Consider the following 17,130-nt stretch of genomic DNA (forward strand, 5'->3'; position numbering starts at 1 on the left):
TCCAATACACTCACGCAGTGCTTATCAGCCCAAAGACGCTGTTCCCTCGTGAGTACACACGGATACATATACGAGTCTTCCAAGCACAAGACACCGATGTACTCTGTATGCCAGAAACTTGCCGCGTAAATGGCATTTCCCTGATTTCAGCCATCAGCTCTACGTCAAAGAAAGGTCATACTTGCATCTTAATTGCCAATGACACTAACGCACCCCTCCATCTCACAGTTGGTACAAACATTTGCGATTTCCAAGTTTATCCTTCACGTATTAAAGTCATGGATGACAAGCTCCCAACTTCTCAAGTTTGTGCCACAGTTTCCGACGTGCAAGCAGCACAGGAACCCATTGATGCATCTCAGCTTAACCATATTGATTTCCCTGATGCACAAGCAGACTTGCTTGCACTTTGCAACAAGTTCAGACAGACCATTGCCACAGAAGGTGAACCCCTTGGAGCCACTAATCTTATTCAGCATCATATACCCCTTCGTGAGAACTCAAAACCATGTTACATTCCCGCATACAGATTACCATACAGTAAACACATGATTGTAGATGCACCTTATTCAAGACATGATTGTGCAAGATGTCATCGAATCCTCCATTAGCAAATGGAATTTTCCACTTTTTATAGTGCTAAAACAAGACGGGTCCTTCCAACCTGTAGTAAATTTTAGAGAATTAAATAAACTTGCCATACCTGACCGACACCTGATTCCACTTCTCCACGAGCTCCTCCACTCTGTTGTTGAAAATAGCGTAGTTTTCACGACCTTGGACCTTATGTCAGGATATTTCCAGATCCCTCTTGTGCCAGAGTCTAGGCCTCTGACAGCTTTTAGCACACCCACAGGACACTATCAATTCAAATGACTCTCCATGGGGGTCTCGTATTAGCTCCTTCAGTGTTCACACGCCTCATGTACAAAGTACTTGCAGGTCTTATTGGTCATTCTGTGTTCATGTATCGCGAGGACTGGAGGAGTGCATGTATAGTTCCACTTTACAAGGGAAAAGGGGACAAGTGTGAGTGTAGTAGATTCAGAGGGATTAGCTTGTTAAGTGTAGTTGGGAAGGCTTATGGGAGGATCTTGATTGAGAGGATTAGGAGAGGAACGGAAGGAGTAATTGGTGAAGAACAGTGTGGATTTAGGACGGGTAGAGGTTGTGTAGATCAGATTTTTGTGGTAAGACAGATATGTGAAAAAGCTATAGGAAAGGGGTAGGATGCTTTTTGGGCTTTTATGGATCTGGAAAAGGCTTATGATAGGGTAGACAGAAAGACACTGTGGGAGGTTTTGCGGATATACGGGATAGGAGGAAAGCTTCTAGGAGCTCTCAAGAGTTTTTACAAGAGTAGTAGAGCATGTGTCAGGATTAGAACTGGAGAGAGTGAGTGGTTCAAGGTAAAGGTGGGACTTCATCAGGGATACGTTATGTCACCCTGGCTGTTCAACTTGTACATGGATGGGGTGGTGCAAGAGGTAAATGCAAGGGTGGTGGGTCAGGGATTGGAGATGGTTAAAGAAAATGGAGAAAAGTGGGAGGTGAGCCAGCTGTTGTTTGCAGACGACACTGCACTTCTGGCAGGATTGGAGGAGGGATTGAGGAAATTGGTGACAGAGTGTGGGAGAGTGTGTGAAAGAAGAAAGCTGAAGATAAATGTGGGTAAACGGTGATGAGATGTACAAGGGATGAATCTGGCAGCAGACTGGAAGTGAGCATTAAGGGAGAGTGACTGGAGGAAGTGGATAGCTTTAGATACTTGGGTGCAAATGTGGCAGGAAAAGGTGGAGTGAAGGTGGAGGTAGAATGTAGATTGAGAGAAGTGAGTAGATTAAAAAGTGTAATGAGGAATAGACATTTGAGAATGGATGCTAAGAGGAGACTGTATGAAGGAGTGATTGTGCCAACAGCACTGTATGGGGCAGAAACATGGAACTCTTATAAGAGAGGAAGAGAGAAGGAGTTTGAATGTGTTTGAGATGAGGTGTCTGAGAAGTATGATGGGGGTTACTAGGCTAGATAGAGTGAGAAATGAAGAGGTGAGGAGGAGAACAGGGGTGGAAAGGGAGCTGGGAGATAGGGTTGATGAAAGAGTATTAGGATGGCTTGGACACATGGAAAGAGTGAAGAAAGACTAGTAAAAAAGGGATGGAAGGCAGATGTGGAGGGAGTGAACATGAGGGGACGTCCTAGGATGAGATGGATGGATGGGGTGAAGGGGGCTTTGGGGAAGAGGGGAATGTCTGTTGAGGAAGGACGGGAGAGGACAGAAGACGGGTGAATGGAGAATGGTTGTATATGGATGATGTTGTGATGCATGAGGTGGAATGGGTGGGGGGGATGGGGGGGAGAGGTAGTATGCGTGAGCAAAATTTGACACAGCCTGAAGGGACTTCTCCCTGTCTTCTTTTATGCATGGGGGGACGGAGGGGGGGTCACCGATTTAATGAAGCGGCCTTGCTGTGGATGTGCTGTGCCTTGCGACACTGCCTCTGACTCAGGACAGTGGACAAGGTGCAGGGATGACCCGTCATTCAGGAGGTGCTAAGATGGGAAGGAGGGTGGAGGGGAGTGGAGTGTATTTAGGGATGGAATGGGTGGGAATGATTTTATGCCTCTTTCTTTTTGGCTACCTCCCTTGTAAGGGGAAAGAACCTTGGTATATGTATGTACATTCAAGGTTACACTAGTATAGCAGCACCTTTGACATCACTACTTAAGGACACACCCTTCAATTGGACACCTGACCAAGAGAAAGCCTTTAATGACTTAAAGAAAGGCTTAACCACAGCACCTGTCCTTGCCTTCCCAAACCACAGGCTTCCCCTTATAATTTGCTCAGACACTTCATATACCGGGTTAGGCGCTGTTCTCATGCAACACAACACAAAACTCAGACCAATTGCCTATGCAAGCCGCACACTCAGCAAGTATGAGCGGAACTACTCAGTCACAGAGATAGAAGCCTTAGCAGTGATATATGCACTCAAATATTTCAAAGACATCATCCTCGGTTACGAGATACACATATATACAGACCATCAACCAATCTTACACCTGTTCAAAGGGAAAAATCTTTCTGGGAAACTTGCCCGCTGGTTCCTCACCATACAAGAATTCATGCCTACCTTCCATTTTATCCAAGAAAGAGCAAAGGTAGTCGTAGATGCTCTTAGTCACCATATTGCAACCATTATTCAAGACCCAACTTCAGCAAACATCATTCAAGCATGCATAGCTGCAGCACAGAGATCAGATCCTCTTTGGAAATGTATCATATATTTCCTTGAATCTGCAGACACATTTGATACAGACAACCTTCCTCCAGATATTGACAATTACACGCTAGTGGGTGACATTCTTTATCATAAAACAACACTAATGAACAAGCAGGAACCCAACAGATTGGTGCTCCAACTGGTAGTCCCTACAGATCTGATTCCAGAAGTCTTAAAACTTATACATGATTCACCTATTGCCGCACACCCTGGCAAGAAGAAATTCATAACTCAGGCTAGATTACACTATTTCTGGATAACAATGAGGAAGGATCACACACATCAACTCTTGTCACTCTTGCGCAAGTCACAAAGGTCACATTAGCGGTCATGTTCCAATTCTAACTTTCCCTACACCTAAACCATTTGACACAGTCGCTACTGATCTTCTTAAGTTACCACTTACACATACTGGAAACAGATACCTCATTGTGTTGACCATTTCTCTAGATTCTGTATTCTCACCCCCTACCAGACAAGACAGTACAACACATAGCAAAGACAATTATTGACAAACTCATTTGCCCATTTACAACACCCAAGACTCTTATTTCTGACAACAGAAGTGAGTTCAACAAAGAGATTCTTTCGCATATTTGCAATTATTTTCAAATCAAGAAATGTAACACTACTGCTTACCAACCTTGTTCAAATGGCCTAGTTGAACGCCAGAATAGATTCTCAATGTTATCAGACATCTTGCTTCTGATCTTCAACCTTCCTGGGATGAACATGTCCCCGTGTTTCAAGCGTGTTTGAATTCTGCCGTAAATAATTCAATATCAGTCACCCCATTTTGTTTTGTTTTTTTGTTCCGACAAACAGCTCCCGTATGATCTTCTCCTTTCAGATTCACCACCCATCTATAACTTAAATGATTTTGTAAAGGTTAAAGTAACTAATTTCAATCACCTTTTCAAAAGAATACATAATTCCCTCCATCTAACGAAGGACGAAATGGTCCGTTTGGATTACAAATCAGCCAGAACTGATACCTTTGATATTAGAGACATTGTTTATACCCTTAACCACACACCTACCTCAAAGCTCTCACCTAAATTCTCTGGACCCTATCGCATCATTGGTCATGAATCCAACAATAATGTCAAGGCACTTAGTTTGCCAAATCTGTCAGAGACCCTGTTGCATAAAGATCACATAAAAAAGGTTCCCCATGGCTTAGACATAGAAACTGTTGTTTCTCAAGCTCCCACTACTCAGGACATAGAGGAGAACACCCAATCCTCTTCAAAATTCCACCTTTGCCACTTCTCCGCTATAGTCTTCGTAACAGAGCCACACCTTCATAAATGTATATTATTGCCTAGGTGAACGGAAAATAATATCTGCTTTCCGCAAATCCGTACAATTAAGTTTCCTCATGTTATTCATACATTCTGTTCTTGTATATTTCCTTTACGGCATCCATTTGCCAAACTTATATATATATACCCTTCATACCAAGGCCTTGAACAAGGACCTTGTTTTGTGTTTTCTTTTCTTTATTTCTCTAAGTGTACAGTCACCAGGACAGTGACAATAGCATGGCCGAGCCAATGTGAGGCGGCAGACGATTTCTTTCACTCCACCATCTCTTCACCATGAAGAGACAACAAAGAGGCCTCTCAGCCAAGCTTGGGACCACGAGAGCAGACCTCTAGGCCCATATATCAGCCAGTACCGCTGGATATTCTAAACAAACTCGAAGTCGCGCCAAGTACAGGGTCAAAGGTTATCACCAATGGTCATCGCATTGAATCCTTTGTATTGGCAACCTCCAACCCTTCTCAATGTTTTTCATTGGGCACTCCATCATAGGGATCGCCCATTTTAACGTATTTTCTTGCCATGTATAATTTTAGCTAGGAAGATCTGGCACTTCCAGAGTTTTCTTCTGGGCAGCCGGCTATGAATTGTATTAGACTAGGATCAGACATTAAAGAGGAAAAACACCAATGTGTTTCAAACAACCCATGCCAACAAAAGCTTGAAAAATTGTTACAGAGAAGTGAATAATTTAGAGATTGTAAACTCTCATTTTCTGTTCTACACCAAAACAAAAAAGAAAATGGTGTTATCAACCCACAATTAATGGCAAACTAATTTTTAATGATGAGTGCCGGGGAGTCGGAGGAAGAGGCGAGTGAAGCGGAGAGTGGCTGGTGACATAAATGTGTACTATAAAGAATGTGTGTTTTTGTTGTTTCTGTAACCTACAAATATAATAATAATGTGTTTGTTCAAGTTCAGAGTAACAAAATCCCAAAATAGAAAATACTTTCCTAGTGTCCAGGAACCTAACCCCCCTATTACCATTATTTCCTATGGGAAAAATATGTTTAACACGATTTTGATTAACATGACATCTCCAGGAATGTAACCCTCACATTAATTGAGAGTTGACTGTAATTTGAAAGGCTGGCATTGCTCATGGTGTTATGGATTTTCTCAACCAGAGTATATGGCATTGTCTTTATGCAGGAGAACTAAGATTTGAAACTTCAAGTCACTTGTGCTCCCTGTCTTGCTGTATTTACCTAGTTGTATTATATAGGAAGGGGAACTATGCTTGTGGTGGCCCGTTTTTGTATCTCACAAGATCAAGTTTATTCTTAAATTCTTGTGTTTGCACACACTATTTCTCCATCCAATTTGTTCCATACATCTATCACTCTGTGTGGGAAGCTGTCCTTTTTCAGGTCTCTTCTGTAGTTATCCTCTTTGAGTTTCATTGCATGTCTTTTTGTTTTTCCCCTGTCCGATTTTTATAAGTCTTCTCTATCAAGGCATTCTTTTCCTTTCATAATTCTGTAGATGGTTATAGTCAGCGCAACGAGAAGTGACCGCTAAGGCGGGATTAGGAGATTTCCCGGTGGTGCTACATCTCCACAGATAACACGGCCCGCTCGGCTCACACTGAATGCAGTGTGAGGGGGGCGGGGCCAGAGAATAGATGTAGCGGCAACGTCGCTCTCTCTTGTCCCTATGCCATGTCTATGACTCGAGGAAACGAAACCTTTGTATAGAAAACATTGCTCAGTGGTGGTGTGTGACAAAAATTAAAATATAATTATATGTGGCAACATTATAAAAATATAAAATAAAATTATAAAATGAAATAAAATTATAAAATAATTATATGTGGCAACACAGGGGAACTCCCAGTGCTCCGCCCTAACGGTCATTTTTCGATGCAACGAGTATAGTAGGTTCCCTCATTCTCTTCATTGTTCTAGGGTTGGCAATTCCAGTTTGACCAGTCTTTGTTCATATGTCAGGTTTCCAAGTGTTGGGACCAACTTTGTCGTTGCTGTTTCTATTCTTTCTAATTTTCTTATATTCTTTTTTGTACTGAGTGACCATATCAGCGCTGCATATTCCAGTTTTGGCCTTAGTGTTTGTAATATTTTCTTGATCATTTCCTTATCCAGATATTTGAAGGCCACTTTTATTGATCTCAATCAATTGTATGTTTCTCCAAGTACTGTAATTTGCGGTATATAAGTCGAGTTTTTAAGCCTAAAAAAATCTTTCCAAATCTAGGGGTTGACTTATAGGGCGGGGCTAAAATGCAAACCTTTACCAACGAGTTGTAAACAAGAGGTACACACATATTTACCAAAATCGTCTTTTTGCCTTTGTTGCTAAGCATATAGAAAAAACAAGGGGTTTCATCCATGTTACCAATCTGACACTGTGGGTAGTCATATCCCTTCCTCAGTCCAATGACGTATTTGTGGAAATTTGTCATTTTTTCTTCGAGGTTTCCAGGGAGTTTTTGTGCAATTTTAGTCTTTTCCCTCAAAACCAAATTTTTTCTCTTCATAAACCGGGAACACCAGTTTACTGTTGCTGTAAAATTTTTGCTTTCATCTGGGTGTGCTTTGGCCCACTTCAGTGCTTGAGTTCGTATGCCATTTCTGGTAACTGTATACCCATTTTCACGGTTTTCATTGACCCAGACTTCTAAGTCGTTTTCCAATTCAGGCCAGTGACAGATACCTGCTCTTGCAGCATATTTCTTCTTAGGCATCTTCTTCAGAGAAGCTTCACTCTTCTTCCAGTCATGCACCAGCTTTTCATTCACTCCGTACTTCATTGCTGCTGCACTGTTGTTTGAAGAGATCGCACATTCAACAACAGCTGCCCAGGATGTAACACTTCACCCCATACCATACAACACATAATGGAAGACTGCATTATACACAAATATGCACGCAAACAACACAACATACACTCTATAAAGGATTTGTGGGAAAACCCAGTTTCGGCTGTAGCATTCCTTGGGGAGACGGGACTGCTCGGACAGACAGTCTAGGGAACGACAACAACTCTGAGCTTGAAGCTAGCGTCATATTTCATTCTTTTTGCTGGTGGAGCCATGGGGTTAAAATAATTTCAGCTAAAGTACGAGCTGAACAATGGAGAAGCTCCACCCTGGGTACGTGTTGTCAGTCTGATGTCTGGGTAATATCTGGAGACTGTGTAGATGTCTACAAAAATATGAAGACCCGTTGCAAAAGCAAAACCTCAACTATTATCGGACAGGTTGGTAGCATGTCACAGATTGTTTACACTACTAATGCAAATGGCGGGTGTGCGGTACAATCATACTGTGTTTTACAATAAAATAAGAGTGCAATATGCAGCAGTACTATCTAAAAACTACTTGGAATTATCTTCTATCTATGGTATTACGGTAATATTTTATAGAAGGTAATGTTGACTTTACGAATTTTATGTTCATAAGTTATACTGATACAATATGCGGTAACTGCTGGTGTTTGCTATACAACATAATACAAAAATGTATCATATTATTATAGCTTAAGTTCATTTACCAGTAGACCTAGGTAAGTTTATTATAGCTTTATTTCATTTACCGGTAGACCTAGGTAAGTTTTGGGCCACTGGTAGCCCACCATATGTTTGGGGTCGACCTATATGGTAGGTATAGGCCTAAGTCAGAATTTTGAGCTAAAAATCTTGAGGACTTATATGCCAGGTCGATTTGTACACCACCATTTACGGTATTTTATTTATATATTTATCTTGCAACATGTCTTTGGTGATGATTACTTCTAGGTCCCTTTCAGAATTTACTTCTATCCCATCAATTTTATACGGTCATGTTATTCTCGTCTTGCTTTTTCCATATTAAATTATACTGCACTTCTTGATGCAAGACACAGACATTGAATGCTGACTTGAAAAACTGTCTTGATGTCTGGTACTACCCTTAATGGAGGAGACGCCCATAGAATTCAGGGTTGGGACAAGCTGATCAAATTTGTTGAGAGTTTGTAGTGGGAAGAATACCTGCATGAGAGCTTTCTTGGAGAGACCACAAAGTGTGTCGCCGATTTAATGAAGCGGCCTTGAAGTGGATGTGCTGTGTCTTGCGACACTGCTTATGACCCAGGGCAGTGGACAGGGTGTAGAGATGACCCGTCATCTAGGAGGTGGTAAGATGGGAGTGTGTGGAGTGTTTTCAGGGATGGAATGGGTGGGAATGATTCTATGCCTTTTCCTTTTTGGCTACCTCCCTAGTAAGGGGGAAAAGCCTTGGTATATGTATGTATGTATGTATGTACATTTACCAATTTTTTTTTTCCCTTATAAGGGAGGTAACCAAAAAACAAAGGCATAAAAGCCACTCCCACCCATTCCATCCCTAACATAGTCCACTCCCCTCCACCCTCTTATATTGGCACCTGGATGACTGGTCATCCCTGCATCTTGTCCACTGCCCTGGGTCAGAAACAGTGTCGCAAGACACAGCACATCCACAGCAAGGCTGCTTCATTAAATTGGCAACACCCCCTCTCCATCCCACTCCACCTCATGCATCACATCATCATCCATGCACAACCATTCTCCATTCACCCCTATCTTCTGTCCTCTCCCATCCTTCTTCGACAGACATTACCCTTTTTCCCAATGCCCCTTTTACTCCATTCATCTCATTCTAGGTCGCCCCTTGTGTTCACTCCTTCCACACCTCTTTTACTATTCTTTCTTCACTCATTCCATGTGTCCAAACCATCCCAATACTCTTTCACCTACCATATCTTCCAATTCCCTTTCCACCCCTGTTCTCCTCACCTCTTCGTTTCTCACTCTATGCAGCCTAGTGACCCCTATCATACTTCTCAGGCACCTCATCTCAACTGTAAAAGGCGTTTGATAAGGAACCACATGAAAAATTGATAAGAAAAATTGAAATAACAGGAGGGATACAGGGTAAGCTGCTAGAATGGATGAAGGACTTCTTAATTGGAAGAAAAATGAGAGTGGTACTTAATGACAAAATTTTGAACTGCGGAAGATGTGAAAAGTGGAGTCCCGCAAGGCTCTGTATTGGCTCCATTAATGTTTGCCATATGGATGAGGGAGTAAATTGTTACATGAACTTCTTTGCTGATGATGCCAAATTACTCAAGAGAGTAAAAATAGAAGATTGTAGATTGCTACAAGAAGACCTAGACAAAATATGGGAATGGAGTCAGAAATGTGAGATGAGCTTCAACATTAAGAAATGTAGCATAATCGAATTTGGAAAACGCAAAAATATTGTATCGGGCCAATACAAAATTGGAAACAAAGAAGTCAATTCAGAAAGGGACCTGGGAGTAATCATCTCAAGCGACTTGACACGTGACAAACACGTCAACAAATTATTTGGAGAGACTTTTTACTTACTAAGATCAATGAAAGTGGCCTTCAACTACATAGACAAAGAGATGGTTAAAAAAAATAGTGGTTACACTGATAAGACCTAAACTAGAATATGCTGCAACATTGTGGGCACCCAGGACAAAGAAGAACATAAGAAAATTAGAAAGAATCCAAAGAGCAGCGACAAAAATGGCACCTACACTGGCAAATCTGACATATGAACAAAGATTGGAGAAATTACATCTGTCAACACTGGAACAGAGAAGAGAAAGGGGTGATTTATTGACCACTTACAGAATTATGAAAGGGCTGGAAATTCTCGATAGAGATGACTTATTAAAGTGGGACATAAGAGAAACACGAGGACATGAAAAGAAAGTAAAGAAGGACACTTATAGAAGAGACCTGAAAAAGAATAGCTTCCCACATAGAGTGATTGATGTCTGGAGCAAACTGAACAGAGAAACAGTGAATGCCAAAAAACTATACACGATTTTAAGAATAAACTGGATGCAGATACGAAAACATGTCACTACGAGCATAGCTCTTGGACAGTAAAATACAGGTAGTTCTCGTTTTGTGCGAGATATGGGTTCCTACAGGCTTCGCACAAACTGAAATCGCACAAAAAAAACATTTTCCCCATAAGAAACAATGGATAATATGGGGGATGCGGGTTTTGGCCCAAAAAACTTCCATTTTTTGAACGAAAAACACATTTATTTGACTAATAAAGTGAACATGTTCTAAAAATGTATGTTATGAAACCCGTGTCTTAGCTTAAATTTTGCAAACCAACCAGAACTTGCTTGGAAGGATGTATTTGGCCCGTCATTTCCTTCGATGTCGTTAATGAGGCTTTTAGCTTTTTCCTGAATGATGGCCAAACTAACAGGAATGCTGTTCTTGTTCTGGTGTTGAATCCAATTCGCCAGCATTTTTTCCATCCTCTCCATGGCCGACGATCTGCTGTAGGCTACCCTCTGCAATGTCCTAGACGAACCTGCTTCCACAGTTGCTCGTATTTTTGCAGCATTGTCTCGGACGCGCCGCAGTGTGCTCTCCCCCAATCCCAAGGCATGGGATATGATCGGAAGTTTTTTGTCCTTGGTCATACCGGCTCAAAATTTCCATTTTCTTAGCCAGAGTGAGTGACTTGCGCTGTATTTTCTTAGCTGGAGGGCCGCTGCTGGTTCCAGGAGAAGATGAAGGACGTTTTGGGGCCATTTTGACGAATGAGTAAACTGGCTGGACTGGCTGTGACTGCAAACACACGAGAGGGCTGTAAACATTGAACTGGGAGCGGGAGCGGCCGCCTGTCGGCAGGCAGCGGAACTACGTATCTGGCGCACTGTTTGAAATGCGGTTGGGGCAAATCGCATCTTAGCGAACAGATCGCACAATTTTAATTAATTATATTTTTAATGTCGCATCTTAGCGAATTCGCACAAACAGAACACGCACAAAACGAGAACTACCTGTACAACTAGGTAAATAGGTAAATACATTCGAACTCTTTTTCTCTAATGTTCCATGTTTCTGGCCCATACAATGCTGTCGGCACAATCATTCCTTCATACAATCTCCTCTTAGCATTCATTCCCAAATATCTATTTCTCATTACACTTTTTAATCCAAGGCATTTACTCACTTCTCTCAGTCTACATTCTACCTCCACCCCCACATTCGCACCCAAGTAAACTATCCACTTCCTCCTGTCTCTCTCCCTTAATACTCCTAGTCTGCTGCCACTTCCTCCCCTTGTATATCTTATCATCTTACTTTTACCCACATTTATCTTCAGGTTCCTTCTTTTGCACACCTTCCCAAACTCTGTCACTAATTTCCTCAATCCTTCCTCTGATCCTGCTACAAGCGCAGTGTTGTCAGCAAAAAACAACTGACTTATCTCCCACATTTCACCATTTTTTTTAACCATCTCCAATCCCTGACCCACTACCCTTACATTTACTTCTCGCACCACCCTATCCATGTATAAATTGAACAGCCTGGGTGACATAACACATCCCTGATGAAGTCCCCCCTTTATCTCAAACCACTCACTCTCTCCATTTCTAATCCTAATACAAGCTCTACTACTCTTGTAAAAACTCTTGACTGCTCTTAAAAGCTTCCCTCCTATCTGCAATACCTCCCACAGTACCTTCCTGTCTTCCCTCTCATAAGCCTTTTCCAGATCCATAAAAGCCCAAAATACATCCTTCCCCTTTCCTATAGCTTTCTCACATATCTGTCTTATCACAAAGCTCTGATCTCTGCAACCCCTACCTGTCCTAAACCCAGGGCCGTTTCTAGCTTTGTGGGGGCCCTAGGCAAGAGGCAGTTAGGGGCCCTCAAAATCATCAATGATGTCTTCATACAACACGTCTTTCCCCACTTCATGGTTGATGCTGATTATTGCAAGACCACTGAGTCGCTCCTGCCCCATAGATGATCTTAAATAGGTCTTGATGAGTTTCAGCTTCGAAAAGCTCCTCTCTGCTGAGGCCACAGTCACAGGCAGAGTACAGGCAATTCTCAGTGCAACCCACAGATTGGGATACAATTCCTCAAAATGTTTTTTGTGGATAAAGGTGAGGAGCTCAAGAGCAGTCATTTCGTCTGAGGGCAAACTTGGTAAGTGTTTAACTTCCATAGCCAGTTCCTTTCCATCAATGTCACTTTCATTTCCAGAGCTTAATCTCTTGCATAGTTTGGCACACTGGTTGTTCAATGACTGATCATCCAGTTTCTGAAAATTGAGCAGCACTCCAAATTGGTCTCTTACTTCACTCAGAGTTTTAAATCTATCAGTTAAGGATTGAATGGTAGTGTCAACAACAACATTAAAGAATGTTATTTCTAGCCTCTTCATTGCATCTGCAATGGGCTCATCTGCGACCTCATAAGCAAAGTGTCTTTTTGTACTTCTTAATCTCTTTTCTTTGAGTACAGCCTCTACATTCATTTCCTCACACATATCTTTAGCAGAGACTTGAGCTGAAGTGAATCCAATTCTTCTGTAGTTAGTCAGAGATGTTTTCGCTTTAGTAAGGAGCTCAACTGCCACATCAAGCTGCATTTTAGGAGACTGCAGGAGCTTACTGACATGGTTCACAATGTGTAGAATGTCATACCATATGACTGTGCAAATGATAAATCGGTATGACCCCACCTCTTCTGCCAGACTTTGGGCTTCAACCTTGGTCAGAGGATCAGACACTTCCCTGACCTTCAACAAAGCTTCCCTTATATTAGAGGCCTGATACCGCACAGCTTCTATGCTATTAATACGGCTCTCCCATCTTGTGTCGCTCCAGGTCTTGAGTGCAACAGTGACATAATCTTTTAGGATTGCCCATCTTTGTGGTGAGGCTGAAAATAGGTTGTACAGTTTCTGAACAGTGTCGAAATAGCTAGTGGCATCTATTGAAGCTGTTGCTGCATCAGATATCATCAAGTTTAGGGAATGTGCTCCACATGGAACATAGAGTGCACGAGGGTTCTTCTCAAGAAGTCTGGCTTGAACTCCTTTGTTTCTCCCTTTCATGTTGGCACCATTATCATATGATTGTCCTCTGCAATCTTCAAGGAGAATATTCAGTTCCGTCAGTTTCTTTATAATAAGAGATGACAAACCAAGACCTGTTGTTTCAGAAGCTACAAGGAACCCCATAAAATGTTCCTTAATTTCTGGTTTCTTATCCATTTTGACAGTCCTTATGACGACTGACATCTGTTCTTGATGGCTTACATCGGGAGTACAGTCCAAAATAATTGAATAATATTTGGACTGTTTAACTTCAGTCACCATTGTGTCCATTATTTTAGTACTGATTGAAGCTATAAGTTCATTTTGGATGATATTTCCAAGGTAGCTGGAATGACTGAACTGGCCACTCTCAACACGCTCAATGTGCTGCTTCATGACAGGATCAAATTTAGCAAGCAGCTCCACCTCTTTTAGAAAATTCCCATTATTCTGCTGGTGTAACTTGTTTGATGAACCTCTAAATGCAAGATTTCTCTCGGCTAAGGATTGGATAATGGCGATTAAGCGAGTCAGGACATCTCTCCAGCGCCTCTTTTCAGCCTCCAATAGTGTTCTTTCAGCTTGGTCTATTGTCTTTCCAGTTTGCAAACGGAGTTGTAAATCTTTCCAGGTTGCCATGTGCGCTATGTGTGCTGGACTGCTTTCATGACTTTTCAAAAGTGTGCCTATGTTTTTCCAGTCTGTCAGTCCTTCTGTCACTAACTTTTATTCTTTGGTTGAAAATAATTTACAACAAAAGCAATAGAGAGCATTTTTTGTTTTTGAGTAGATAAGCCAAGTCCGCTTCATCTTTTCTCCATTAACCAATGTTCTACAAAAATAATGATAATGAAAACTTCTTCTGTCTTCTTTTTTGGGAAATGTGAAATCAGAACTAATCTGAAATGGCCCTCTACCTACTGCATCTGTTCTAAATGCATCAGACAGAATGGTTGGCCAGTTAGCAGGATCTAGTGGTTTAGAATAAATGGGAGGCTGCTCAGAAGTAGATGATGCCTTCTGTGGTTCTGGGGAATGTGGTGGTCTTGGTGGCAGTACAGCTTCCTGGACGATCCTGATGAATGTGATGGCACTGGAGCATCCTGTTCAGGAAGTTCAGAATATTCCTCTGGCTTGCTGTCTGGAGCTCCAATATATTTTAGAATTGATCCTGCAAAATTACAAATTTCCTTAGATGATTAGGCGTTAGTCTAAAATAATACTCACCATTCAGAAAACATAATAAAACCAAACTTTAATATGTTTCTTTAAATTATTAAATAAACGATAATGAATTACCTTTTTCTTTTGACCATTTTTCTTCGTCAAATTTCTTTTTCTTTCATTTCTCTGCTCCGCTGAGATAAATTCGTTTTGATGCCATTACGGGAATGATGATTGGCGAGTCTTAGAGTCTAATGTAGGCCTAGCACAGAAATCTGTTAAGTGAAAACCTTATAAATACATGGAATCAATTTTACATACACGATATTCGAGTAGAATAAATATGATTATTTTTATCAGTGTAGGCCTAACACAGATATCTGTAAAGTGTAAACCTTTTAAATACCCCTTGATAAAAATAATTCTACATACACGAAATTCGGGTAGACCTGAAAGGTGAACAGATGGGTGATTGTTGAGCCTGTGGTTATCTTAATATTATATACGAACTAGAGAAACGGACCACACGACAAACGGAATAGAATTCATGTATTTCTGTCACCCTTTTGAGCTAACCTCGGTCCTGCCATCTAGTTTTTTTTTTTCATTAGGTAGGTGAAGTGAGAAAATAAATAATCATAATTTTGATAATAAAGAAATAAGCGAATAAATGAATAAGGGATTGGATAAAATATCGATACAAAATAAACAAAATTGAACATATGAACATATATGAACATTGAATATTGAAAAAGGTGGAAAAAGTAAACATTCCATAGAATACAAACATTTCCTATTGTGCATACAAATATAATAAAAGGAATTCCAACTTACAGTCACAGAATACACAAACTTACAAATTTACACTATTAGAAGCTAAGCATGAAGCGACCAAAGAGTAAACAAGAACGCTGGTGATGCCAATTCCAGTGACAAATAAAGCCAAACAATTGGACAAAGAATAGTAAGCTAATGGCCAAAAAGAGTTTGTAATCAACAATTAATAAAATCTGTAGCCATAAGCCCTAGCTTAGTGAACACATAAATGAATAAATAAAGCCAATTAATGCTTACCATATTATATCTTTAGATTAAATAAGATGTAGGTGATTTTTAACAAAATAGTATTTTTAGCAGACGATCAAAACATTTCAAACAATAACAAACACTGCAAGAGGCGTGTTGTTTATTTGCGTCGGCGGGCGGGAGAGGCACAGGCTCATATTTTACCTTCGGTAGCGTTACCTAGCCATTGGGCCGGCCGGGGGCCTCCTGGTAGGTTGGGGGCCCTAGGCAATCGCCTATAGCTAGAAACGGCCCTGCCTAAACCCACACTGTTTCTCACCAATTATCTGTTCCTCTCCTTATCCTCTCAATTAAGACCCTCCCATAAGCTTTCCCAACTACACTTAACAAGCTGATCCCTCTATAACTACTACACTCACACTTATCCTCTTTTTCCCTTGTAAAATGGAAATATACAGGCACTCCTCCAGTCCTCCGGCGCACTACCCTCTCTTAAACAAACATTAAATAACTTCACCAGCCAGTCCACCATCACTGTACCTCCTTTTTTCAGACATTCTGTATGGCATCCATCCACCCCAGGTGCCTTACTTGCTCTCATCTTAACAACTGCCTTCACTTCATCTTTCCTTATTTCTTCTCACTCATCACTCTCATTTTCATAGCATTTCCCACTGCAACAACCTTTCCCTCCCTATCCTCCTTCAAATTTAGCAACTCCCTAAAATACTCTGTCCATCTTCCTCTTACTGCCTTCTCTTCCAGCATCATCTCTCCATTTGCACCTTTTACCTTTTCTTCTCTACTTGATTTGCCTATTCCTCTCTTAATTTCTTTCCAAATTTTTTTTTATTACTTTCAAAACTTTGTCACACTCTTACCCCATTTCACATCTCCAGTCTATGAAAGCTCGCTTCTTTTCTTCTACACCCTTAATTGCTTTCTCACCCCACCACTCACTACCCTTCCTTCTATTTCCTCCCATCCTCCTTGTTCCACGCACTATCTTAGCACACCTTATGACTCTCCTTAAACCATCCCCATTCCTCCTCCACTCCTAGTTTTACTTTATCCTTCACTCCTCTCTCAGCTTCTTGTACTCCTTCTCTTTTTCTTCCTCATAAAAGCAGTTTACTCAAAGTACCTCTCTACCTTTTGTCCTTTTCCTCTTTCCTCACCTATTACCTGATATTCCTACACTCTCTCCCCTTAGAACATGTACATCCTTAACTCTTTGTACTATACTCCTGGTTACCACTATATAGTCCATTAAAACTCTACCACCCTTCCATCCACTATCTCCCATGTGTACTTATGCTTGATTTTCTTCCTAAACACTGTATTTTACCTAGTAGTATTTATTCTTAAAATTGTGTATAGTTTTGGCATTCACGGTTTCTCCATTCAGTTTGTTCCAGACATCAATCACTCTATGTGGAAAGC

At 41.1% G+C, this 17,130-nt stretch overlaps 1 protein-coding gene across 2 annotated transcripts; it reads right to left on the bottom strand.

The window, feature by feature from the left end:
• Positions 1-10,731: 10,731 nt before the first annotated feature.
• Positions 10,732-15,936, bottom strand: LOC143033493 (zinc finger MYM-type protein 1-like). Of its 2 annotated transcripts, XM_076198998.1 has the most exons (3): positions 15,736-15,936; positions 14,797-14,936; positions 10,732-14,668 (listed from the first exon to the last, which is right to left on the bottom strand). In XM_076198998.1, exon 3 carries the CDS (start codon positions 14,134-14,136, stop codon positions 12,310-12,312), a length of 1,827 nt encoding a protein of 608 aa, XP_076055113.1. In that variant the 5' UTR covers positions 14,137-14,668; positions 14,797-14,936; positions 15,736-15,936; the 3' UTR covers positions 10,732-12,309. The 2 variants fall into 2 exon arrangements, with proteins under 2 accessions (XP_076055113.1, XP_076055112.1); XM_076198997.1 differs by lacking the exon at positions 15,736-15,936 and having other exon boundaries at positions 14,797-15,082.
• Positions 15,937-17,130: the final 1,194 nt, after the last annotated feature.

This window comes from Oratosquilla oratoria, chromosome 15, assembly GCF_046742065.1.
Source record: "Oratosquilla oratoria isolate Oo_2021 chromosome 15, ASM4674206v1, whole genome shotgun sequence".
Lineage (NCBI taxonomy): Eukaryota > Metazoa > Arthropoda > Malacostraca > Stomatopoda > Squillidae > Oratosquilla > Oratosquilla oratoria.

Coding starts and splice junctions, on each gene's coding strand:
- LOC143033493 (XM_076198998.1), bottom strand. CDS start 14,136: ATGGCAACCTGGAAAGATTTACAACTCCGTTTGCAAACTGGAAAGACA.